Below are 12163 nucleotides of genomic sequence, written 5' to 3'. Positions count from 1 at the left end.
TGCTTGAAGACATTTCACTTCTTAGCTGAGAAGCTTCTTCAGTTCTAAAACCAAATGGTGGAGAGTCCCAGGGATTGAAATCCTAGCGGGGGTTGTCCCTTACGCTCTGAACGACCATCCTCAAACAGAGCGTAAGGGACAACAGCTTTCTGCCACCTTCAATGCAGTTTTGACATCCTTCCCAGGTCCCAAAACCCCCACTCACATTTTGTGTCAAATGATCTCAATGGATCATATGATAGGGTGAGGCAAGGTTTCGCAATGGTTTAACCCCAAACTTCTATCGAAAATGAACTACTGTGGAGGTATGTAACAACGACATGGTCCGCCACACTACTCCTTTTTTCACACCTTGTGATAAGGCACATAATCAACAGTGGGTCAGCAACCCTCTTAAGGGACAACTCCCACTAGGGCTTAAATACCTGGGACATTACCTGCCAGGTATTACATACCTAGGACCGCTCGCCCCTGCGGGCGGTCAGTCCTCCAAGCTCGGGTCCTCTACGAGAGGCTCGGGAGCTTGAGGGTCCTGTGCAGTATCTTAGCTGTTCCCAAGACTGCACTCTTCTGGACAGAGATCTAAATAATAATAATAATGGATTGCATTTATATAGCACTATTCATTCACTCTCACATTCACACACTGGTGGAGGTAGCTACAGTTGTAGCCACAGCTGCCCTGGGGCAGACTGACAGAGGCGAGGCTGCCATATCGCACCATCGGCCCCTCTGGCCATCACCAGTAGGCGGTAGGTGAAGTGTCTTGCCCAAGGACACAACGACCGAGACTGTCCGAGCCGGGGCTCGAACCGGCAACCTTCCGATTACAAGACTCTCTAGACTCTCTAGACTGACTCACTCTCTCTCTCTCTCTCTCTCTCTATATATATATATATATATATATATAGCTGGATAGCGTAGTGGTTAAACTACACGCCTTTGGAACAGAGGATCGCAAGTTCGATTCCTGCCTGGGGCGTCTGTATCCAGTAAGGGTCCTAAGGCTAGACCCCCTATGCTAAGCAAGCCTACCGCAGACATGAGCGAGACAGATAAATATGAAGGCATGCCGGCTCGGACGTCGCCCGGATCAACAAGGTCCGCGTCAGGTGTTGAGGAACCAGGGCACCCTGACGAAAAGTGGGCTACTGGAACAAGAAGGCATCGGTGGGCAAGGGACGAAAACAGGGCGTTGTTGGAATGCTACTACGCAAGTAACCCCGGCGGAAGGGGCTACATGAATAGGATGAGGGACCTATGGATTCTTCGATACCCAACATCCACAATGACGGCGAAACAACTAGTAGCTCAGTGTTCCAACATTCGAAAGAAGGGACTGCTCTCACAGCTAGAGATTGACGAGGTACAACACAAATGCTACGGCAAGGAGGAGTCAGGACGCCAGGTCAGGGGGGAGATATCATCACCCCCACCCGAGATTGGGTACATAGCCCCAAGTGCGATAGGAGAAGGATCGTTGAGTGCGAGAGGAACTGACCTGAAAAATAGGATCATGGCCAAGCTTGAAACCTGGATCCCCCGTAGCCGGTTACCAAGATTACGTGAAGTACCCCCAGAAGGTCTGCTAGATGATGTTAATGCAGCACTACGGGCAATACCTACAACCACGATTACCGACACTAACAAGCTGATCTACAATACGGCAGCAGTGATCAGTGAGATGCTTGGCTACAAGTTGAACAGCCACAAGGGGCAGTACCCTCCATGGAGAAGGAGGCTAGAGGGCAAGATCAAAGTAGCACGGAGGGAGGTTAGCCAACTAACGGAGTTGCAGAAAGGTGCGACAAATAAGGTGCCTAAGAAATACAGCAAGTTGTCCATACCTGAGGCCTTGGAAACTGCCAAGCAAAGACTCACAGCCTTGGCCAGCTGCTTGAGGAGGTACACCAGAGAGATAGAAGGCAGGAGAATAAACCAGCTGTTCTCCACAGAACCAGCAAAGGTGTACTCTCAGTGGCAAGGGAACAATAAGAGAACAGCACCACCAAGGCTGGAGACGGAGCAATACTGGAAGAGCATATGGGAGAAGGATGCAACCCATAACGGCAATGCTCAGTGGCTAGAGGATCTGAGGGCAGACCACAGCGACCTCCCTGAACAGGGTCCAGTAACCATCACAGTGGCAGATATCCAAGAAAGGGTCTCCAGTATGAAGAGTTGGACAGCACCAGGGCCCGACATGGTTCACGCCTACTGGCTGAAGAAGCTGACTGCACTCCACGAGCGTCTGGCAGCACAAATGAACCAGCTGCTAGTTAACGAAAGACACCCGGAATGGCTAACTGAAGGCCGGACGGTCCTGATCCCCAAGGACCCCAAGAAGGGACCGGTCCCCTCCAACTACCGACCAATAACCTGCCTCAGTACTACATGGAAGCTCCTGTCAGGCATCATATCGGCTAAGATGAACAGGCACATGGGTCAATACATGAGCGGGACACAGAAAGGAATTGGCAAGAATACCAGAGGTGCAAAACACCAGCTACTGGTAGACAGAACAATCAGCCGAGACTGCAAGACCAGACTGACCAACCTGTGCACTGCCTGGATTGATTACAAGAAGGCCTATGACTCAATGCCCCACAGCTGGATACTGGAATGCCTAGAATTGTACAAGATCAATGGGACCCTAAGAGCCTTCATCAGGAACTCAATGGGGATGTGGCGTACAACACTAGAGGCCAACTCCAAGCCCATAGCACAAGTTACCATCAAGTGCGGGATCTACCAAGGAGATGCCCTGTCCCCACTGCTGTTCTGCATAGGCCTGAACCCCCTCAGTGAGATCATTAACAAGACTGGCTACGGATACCGACTACGGAACGGAGCAGTTGTCAGCCACCTCCTGTACATGGATGACATCAAGCTGTATGCCAAGAGTGAACGAGACATCGATTCACTGATCCACACTACCAGGCTATACAGCAATGACATTGGAATGTCGTTCGGACTGGAGAAGTGTAGTCGGATGGTAACAAAGAGAGGGAAGGTAGTCAGAACTGAGGGGATTGAACTACCAGAAGGCAACATTGCAGACATAGAGGACAGTTACAAGTACCTGGGGATCCCGCAGGCAAATGGGAACCATGAAGAGGCCGCTAGAAAGGCTGCAACCACCAAGTACCTGCAGAGGGTCAGGCAAGTCCTGAGGAGTCAGCTGAATGGTAAGAACAAGATCCGGGCCATCAACACATACGCCCTGCCCGTGATCAGGTACCCTGCTGGGGTAATAAGCTGGCCAAAGGAGGAGATAGAAGCCACTGACATAAAGACAAGAAAGCTCCTGACCATGCATGGAGGGTTTCACCCCAAGTCCAGCACCCTGAGGCTGTACGCTAAGCGGAAGGAAGGGGGCCGGGGACTGGTGAGTGTCAGCACCACAGTCCAGGATGAGACAAGGAACATCCAAGAATACATTGGGAAGATGGCCCCAACTGACCGAGTGCTCAGTGAATACCTCAGGCAGCAGAAACCCAAGAATGAGGAGGGAGACGAGGAACCATCATGGAAGGACAGGCCCCTGCACGGTATGTACCACCGGCAATAGAGGAGGTGGCTGATATCCAGAAATCCTACCAGTGGCTGGACAAAGCTGGACTGAAAGACAGCACAGAGGCACTAATCATGGCAGCACAAGAACAAGCTCTGAGTACAAGATCCATAGAGGCTGGGGTCTATCACACCAGGCAAGACCCCAGGTGCAGGCTGTGTAAAGATGCCCCAGAGACTATCCAGCACATAACAGCAGGGTGCAAGATGCTAGCAGGCAAGGCATACATGGAACGCCATAACCAAGTGGCCGGCATAGTGTACAGGAACATCTGTGCCGAGTATAACCTAGAAGTCCCGAGGTCAAAATGGGAGATGCCCCCAAGGGTGGTGGAGAATGACCGAGCTAAGATCCTGTGGGACTTCCAGATACAGACGGACAAAATGGTGGTGGGTAACCAACCGGACATAGTGGTGGTAGACAAACAGAAGAAGACGGCCGTAGTGATCGATGTAGCGGTTCCCAATGACAGCAATATCAGGAAGAAGGAACACGAGAAGCTGGAGAAATACCAAGGGCTCAGAGAAGAGCTCGAGAGGATGTGGAGGGTGAAGGTAACGGTGGTCCCCGTGGTAATCGGAGCACTAGGTGCGGTGACTCCCAAGCTAGGCGAGTGGCTCCAGCAGATCCCGGGAAAAACATCGGAGATCTCTGTCCAGAAGAGCGCAGTCCTGGGAACAGCTAAGATACTGCGCAGGACCCTCAAGCTCCCAGGCCTCTGGTAGAGGACCCGAGCTTGAAGGATAAACCGCCCGCAGGGGCGTGCTGGGTGTTTTTATTTATTATGAGCTGGAATGTGCAGAAAATAGGTTTAAATATTAAACAAATTTCTTCCAGTCAGAGAATGTTGCATATAATTACATTTTTGCTTGATGCATAAAGTTAAAAGATTAAAACTAATAAAACAAGTTTTAAAAAGATACTTTTCCATTTGATTACATTTTGTATGATGGATTATGCAGAAAAAGTAGAATTGGGCTGAAAGATCTATCGCTTTATCACCTATTCAGGTTGTAAATCGTGTTTTTAAAAAGTAACTAAGTAACTAATAAGTAATTAATTACTTTTGAAAATAAGTAATCAGTAAAGTAACGGGATCACTTTTTTGGGGAAGTAATCAGTAATTAGCTACTGATTACTTTTTTCAAGTAACTTGACCAACACTGTTAATTAGTCATTGTCAATTGTTGATTTCTCCTGTTCTCATTGTATGACGTATTTTGATGGCTGTTTTGTAGCCGTTTGCATACAATGCATACTCTCTCTCTCTCTTCATATGTGTGTGTGTTTCTCTGGTGAAATTCAGTATGGTTCCGACAACAGTTTTAGCTTTATGTTAATGTACAATCCTTAATATGTTTTATGTGTGTGTCTGTGTGTGCACCAGAGGGAGTGTTCGCCCAGGGCGCCAAACAGGCTAGGACCACCACTGGTTATCCAAATAACTGTAATTCATTTGTGTAAGATCACACTTTGAATATCTTCACATTGGACTACAACCCTTTATAATCAACCTGTCTACTAATCAGTCAGAAATAGACTATGGCTTCATTTTTGAAATATTTCAAAAGTTTACCTGTTTAACTATGTATCCATTACACAGCATACCTGGTTGTATACTAAAACAATACCACAATCTCATTAAAGAATTTCTCTGGGCAGGGAGGAAGCCTAAAGTGGGCCACCATAGAAAAGATTCTTGTCACACCCTTTCACCCTATACAGATGTCATCACAACAATCCAGTGGTAAAGAGACACAATTACTGAACACTCTCAGGAGGTTTGGGCAAAGGCTACAAAATGTACAAACTCTCCGATTACAAACAGCAATATGCGTCACTTTGGTATAGCCCAGAATTAAAAATAGAGAAACAAATATTATTTTGAAAAAGAACTCTTGGTAATGGAATTCATACAATTAGTGACTTCTGTAAAGATGGTATTCTTAAATCTTTTGTTGAGTTAGTTCAAGAGTACAACCTATGAGATAGGGGTGACTTCTGGAAGTATTTGCAGATTAGACATTGCATAGAAAATTTTCAGCGAAACAAAGCAGATAATTCAGTAGTTAACCCAACCCCATCTAATCACAAGGCATTACTATTCCACAGTAACTCAATTCACATGACCACCAGCACATGTGACAATCTAAGAATTATCTAGTAGAGAGAAATAGAATTGTGAAATAGATACCTGGGAATATATCTTGGCTGATAATGGTAAAAGTAACAGACATGTTAGACATAACATCATGGACATCATGCAGGCTTTTTAGAACAGGATTTATAAATAAAAATGTCTGTTGTAAATGTGAAAAGGAAACTGCCACCTTTCTGTATTTGTGACAGGTTGAAGGACTACTGCATATAAAACTGTTCAGTTAATACTAATTCATATCAGTTGATATAAGGACGAAAATAATGTAAATATGGTAAGAAAATGGTTAAGAGTTTATTATTTTTCATGTTATATTAATGGCTTTCATGTTACTTAAGAGAACTACAATCTATACATCTCTGATCGGCTAGTAAGCCTTTTTTGGGATTGATTAGTAGTGTCTCTATTCTCCACTAGGGGGCTTTCGCGCGTTCTCCTCACTGCAATAAACGACTGCATGAGAGACGCAAGTCATAATCACTCTCGTGATTCTTTTCTCCCTGTTTTGAGGGGTGTAACACATTTCATATTGGAATGTGCCAATGTTAAGCTATTTTGGCATAGAATATAAAGCTCCAAGAGAAATGAGTAAGACTAAGCCACTGTCCCTATGTTTAGGTCTTCTACGAGATAAAACAGTAATTCCACCACTGCAAAAATGGTGCACAGTCAGGTTTGTCTCTGCAGCCAGAATTATACTGAGACATTGCCCACAAACCCAACATTCCAAGAGTGGAAAGTTCTAATGTGTGAGACTGTCATATCAGGCTATTCTGACTGGATTGAGGGGCAAAGGGCCTGTGGTACTAGAGAGTTGGGATTGCTTTGCATGGTACCTCACCCCTACTAGTGTCTGACTGTGATCTCTACTAGAAAAACTTTAAGGAACACATTAAGGAACACAGGGGAGATAAAATAAACAGAAAATTCAAGGACCTAAATATAGCCTATGATGAAAACTCAAAAGTTCATGGAAAATACAATACTCAAACAACCATAAATTTTACAGAACTCAAAAAAACTGGGTCAGAGACCCAGGATTATGACATTTACTCAGGCGCCACCGGGTCAGAGGGCCCGGTGGCGCCATTGTCCGGCAGCCTCGCCTCTGTCAGTGCGCCCCAGGGCAGCTGTGGGTACAATGTAGCTTGCTATCGCCAGTGTGTGAATGTGTGTGTGAATGGGTGAATGACTGAATGTAGTGTAAAGCACTTTGGGGTCCTTAAGGACTAGAAAAGCGCTATACAAATGCAGGCCATTTACCATTTTACCATAAACAATTCTTGACCTAGTAGGGGTGCTAAAAGATGTTCTTAGAGTGACTGCACATTTCTGTTTTTTGGGGGGTTTGTTTTCTTTTTTGTTGTTGTTATTTGTTTGGTTTTTTTTAACAATTATTTTATTACGCAATGATTCAATTTTCACAGGCCAAAACATGTGCTGTAATCAAAATGCTGATAGGACAGATATCACATTGGAAAAACATTTGGAGTAATTTTGGCCCACGTGTCTTTGGGGGGGGTTTGAGCATGAATCGCTTTCATAAGTTCATACCACAGCATCTTAAACGAATTCAGGTCAGGACTTTGACTAGACCACTCCAAAGGTTTCATTTTGTTTTTGTTAATGTGATTTTGCACAAAGTAAATAAACTTGAAAACTGAAATGAATTACCATCTTATAATCTGATTGTCTTTTATGCACACCAATGTCATGCTGCCTAGCTGTTGTTCTGGATTTCTGCTCTGGTTCATGGTCATTTGTGTTTCCTCTGTATTTTAGACTTTAAATAAACCTCCTAAACAGTTCCTGCCTGCCTGGGTATTTCAACCCAGATCCTCTTTCCTGTTATCAGTGAACATCCCTGATGGTGTTTCTGCACTTGCATGCATGTGTTCATCTATTAATTTAACCAAATCTCTCACACAAAACAACCTAGATTCATAAGGAGCATTACAGACCAGAGGCAAATCACATAAATCTAATTTTGGGATGTATGGCTTTACTGCCCCTTTAATTTCTGGTATTGATATTGTTTATTGTTATTTGGGTTTGAAAGAATTTTAAGGAGACTTACAAGAGGTACAAGAAAGGAAATTACACATTGTCTTTATTATAGAAAAGAAATTGTTACACTGACCAACAAAGTTTAAAATTTACTAGCACTTCATTATTTAAGTCTTTGAAGAATACATTTTTAGAAATTAAAAAAAATCTCCCATTCAATAACACATACAACAGAGTTTATGCTTTTAAACAGAAAAAAAATACAATGTGGTCCACCCACAGGCCTCAGATGTTTAGCATAAATGTTAACAACCAAATGGATTCTTAGAGCAGATGAAAGAATAACTGGAAGTACACAGAGTGTTACCCCAACCATCTGGAATTAGAAAGAGACAAATCAAAATTAACACTAAATTAATCAAGGCAGTGGTTTTTATCAGCAATTAACAGCATTTAAATAGAGGTCAGCACCTATTGATTCTTATTTAAAAATATATTCATTTCATCCAAGTTGAAATATTTCACCTAGATTAACACCCCACCTGCAGTTACCCTGTGCCCCAGCAGTTTGGCATTCTCTGCAGCAGACTGACAAATTCTGCACCGTTATTCCCAGTAAACAAACCCTTATGTGTTTGGGCACAATAATACACTTTACTGACACACTGTATATCAGATTTAACAAAATGGCATACATTTAAACACAGGGTGTGTCAGTCTCATAGCTTGAAAGAAGCCATGTATCAAATTTGATCTGAACTGACATATCAAGGTTAACTCTACAGGCAATGCTCTATGTAAGAAAATAAAATAATATAACATTTTCAGATGCTGATATTACTCACAGGTGGATCGTAGGAAGAGGCAAGGGTAGCTGCTGGAAGAGGACTGGCTGTACCAGTTGGTGTAATAGAAACCCTCACGGTCAATCCAAAGCCACTGGTTCTGAGATGCAAAGAACATATGTGTGAGGGAGTGTTGACTTAGTCTCTTCATTTATTCTCATATCCATTCTGTGTAAGTCTAGACCCACTTCCGACCAGGACCAAAGTTTGATCTGGACTGACTGAGGTGGTGTTTCTTTTTTTCTAAAACTCTACCTGCAGTCTGAAACCTCCCAGCCAAGCAGTAGTCTGACCCGCTGTCTGTGTCATCTGTTGGAGGAAGCTGTACTCTCTGAGGTTGGTAACTGAGGCCAGATTGCCACCCAGACTATTGCAGTACTCCTATTGGATAGATGAACATAAAGAGATGTATCATTAAGCTGCAGTGTGAACTTAAAGCTCTGTGAGTCATGTGGGAGACTGACTGTCCTACAAATATATACAATCACCAAAGCTTTAGTTCAGGTGAAGCAGAGACCGCCATTTCTATGATTTCCATGAAAGGGTGTTTCTAAAAATTTGCTCAGCTAATTCAAAAACCATGGAACATCTCATTGTTCAGGTGTAAATGTATAGTTGAGCTCAATGACAGTACCTCAGCAGAGAACCAGGACCTGGGACTATTGATGAACTTGAAGCAGCGAGGACCATAGCTGAACCAGCCATCTGGACAGAAGCTAAAACGAGCTGCAGGCAGACAGTGATGAATACTTCATTATTGTGTCTACTTTTGTTTCTTTACTTTTGATCATGCTTTTATAGCATGTTTAACAGCCTCAAAAACCATATTAAAATGACATTTTAATGGGAGAGAAAATGTATTTAAAGTAAAGTAAAGTAAGTAAAGACATTTGACAAAAGGTAAAATTCCTATTGCTCATCAGTTTCACCACAGCATTCTTTCCAATCAATCCTTAGTTGGGGTGCCAAAAATATGGGCACTATATTTAATAAGCTTACACATTCATACATATCCAAACTTCTCTACTGTGGCCTGCAGAGAGAGGTGTTTGAATTTGATTTGACTATTTGTTGCTGTTAATTAAAAGCTTATTTACCAGTGAACTAAACAAGGTCAAAAAGGGAAGTGAAAGAGTCTTACCTTGAGGTTTGGCTGCTCCTTCAAACTCCTGGGCTGCACAAAAACAAATTAACACAATCAGTGATAAAAAGGAAGATATATATCATTTTAAGAATGTTCTCATTGGTTCCTACACACAACATGTGAAGCACTTTACAATGTGACTGACTCTAAACTAGATATGTTAGCTGACTGTGAGCACGTGTGACTTCAAAGACTACGTCAGGCACCATCACCTTATTTATTGTGAATGTTTTCAGCTGCCTTCATGAGAAACTGAAATTGCATAATGAGGCCAAGTTAAATATGTGTGAGTTGGTTAAGGATGCACATTGCTAACCTTCAAACTGTGTAACAGTGAAATTCAAAGCAACATTCAAGTTGTAACTGTACTGAAGATACTACACTTGAAATTTGAGATCATATTGAAGTCTAAGGTTGTGGTGCTGAAACGCTGGTTGAACTGTAGTCAGACTGTTTTGATTATTTATTGTGTGTTCTCTTGTCTGTCACAGTGCAGGCTAAGTATGACACAAAAGCCAACAGCGAAGGGGACACTGACCACACGTGTGTTGGTGTTAGATTCTGTTCTCACTGTCTTTGTACGTCTTAAAAGAAACACTTTCAACACTCACCTGAAGTCTGCTGATTGTCTTCAGCTGGAACTGCAGAGAAAAATGACACAGTCAGTAAAAATGGTGCATTAGTGAGTCTCCCATCACTTCTTCAGGGTTGGCTGATTGACTGATGAGCAGGTTTGTTTGAGTCTGTGTGTGCTGAATATTACCTGCCAGTGCAGCATAGAGGAGAGCGGAGAGGAGCAGGACAGTCTTCATGTTGATCCTCTGTTATGAAATAAACAAAAACAGCCAATGAATATCCAGAAAGAGCACAGGCATGAAGTCAGTGAATGAAAAGTAGGATTCTTACCTGTCAGGTAAAGATGTTGTTCAAGTATCAGCTGAGTGATGCAGTAATGACGGGGAACTTCTCTGGTCTTTATATACGTAAACTGAGTCACATCAGGTCACGTTCCTGTGGGCGTATGCAGGCCAGGAAGATATTTGCAGAGTGCACATAAAGGTATGTACTTGAACTCTGATCTGTTTGGTAAACAGGAAGTTATTGATGTGTAAATTGTATCTGGCACATGTATTGTGATACATGACCTCATGTTGTTTTGACTTGGTGCAATACAAAAGCAGTGAACTGAAATCTATTGAACATTAACAGTGGTCGTCAAAAAATGACACACTTCATGGTCTTGAAAATGTATTTCCACCTGTTAGTTTGTACATGATAGGCATGTAACAATACTTGATTCAAACAAGCAAGTAAATGAAAACAAGGACAAAACAATGAATGACGGTTCTTGTGATATATTCAAAATATACACAAGCTATGACATATGAACAGGACTGACTACCAAATAAAAAAATAACATTAGCCAAATAATATTAGCAGAGCAATCACAAGGCAAGTGGTATAAATTTAAAAGTTGTCTTTAAAGTTTTAAAACTTGTCTGAGTGTTAATGCTAAAGTTTAGACATGATACTCAAACATCATGTTTTCTTGAAGCACAATGATTCATTTATGAAACACTGTTAACGGACATTTAAGCAGTAAAACCAGATAAATAAACCGTCTTATTTCCTTATGACTGTATTTAACTGAAGTCCTTGCTGATGCAATACTTCAGTTAGGAAATCCGTTAATGATTTATTGGAACCATAAAGAGACCTGATGAATGTAAAAACAAAGAACTATTGTTTTACCTGATCTTGCTCTGTGAGGGCCTGATATACACATATGAGGACATTCGTTTTTGATTTTGATAGAACAGTGGCAGTATAATGTCCTTGTAAGTGGATATCAGGCCCTCACAGAGCAAAATTTAGTAATGTGGTCTAGACAACCCAAAATGTGGTCTCCACATATGTGGACGCCAGGTCCTAGGAGGTTAAAGGACAATTTTTGGCAAGCTGATTTACACAAATTCAACTAGACAATAACATGAAAATATAATCTCATATTAACTGTTTAACTGTTAATATGAGATTAACAATTAATATCATGTTAACTGTTCTGCTGGGATTTGGTTTCAAATAATGAAACCAAATCCCAGCAGAACAGGAATAGAAATCATTAAGAAACTAAGAATTCAGCTCCTTGACTGGCAACAAGCAAAATGGCAGCAGAAAAGTGGCTCAGAAAGTTAAAAGTAGCTACCAATTTGTAGTGATCTAGCCTAAATTAGTTAACATTTTTGACACAGTCTCCACACTATAGGAACAGTTTACACTTGTGCTATATTTCAGGTAAATTTTTAAATCTGCACCACTAATTTAATGACAAATAAGTCATGAAATGACTCTGCCGTCTTCTTTCTGGTGCAGTAGCAAAAATTGTGCTTGAAGTAAACAAAATTGAACTGAGATGAACTGAACATTAATAGTGG

The 12163-nt window shown here is 42.2% G+C and overlaps 1 protein-coding gene across 1 annotated transcript; it reads right to left on the bottom strand.

The window, feature by feature from the left end:
* Positions 1 to 8044: 8044 nt before the first annotated feature.
* LOC113012774 (ladderlectin-like) lies at positions 8045 to 10540 on the bottom strand. The gene is made up of 7 exons (XM_026153099.1): positions 10492 to 10540; positions 10340 to 10369; positions 9726 to 9758; positions 9219 to 9310; positions 8840 to 8965; positions 8585 to 8684; positions 8045 to 8115 (listed from the first exon to the last, which is right to left on the bottom strand). Exons 1-7 carry the CDS (start codon positions 10538 to 10540, stop codon positions 8045 to 8047), a joined length of 501 nt encoding a protein of 166 aa, XP_026008884.1.
* Positions 10541 to 12163: the final 1623 nt, after the last annotated feature.

This window comes from Astatotilapia calliptera, chromosome 19, assembly GCF_900246225.1.
Source record: "Astatotilapia calliptera chromosome 19, fAstCal1.2, whole genome shotgun sequence".
NCBI lineage: Eukaryota > Metazoa > Chordata > Actinopteri > Cichliformes > Cichlidae > Astatotilapia > Astatotilapia calliptera.
The sequence above is the reverse complement of the archived record's forward strand: the minus strand, read 5'-3'. Positions and strand labels throughout refer to the sequence as shown.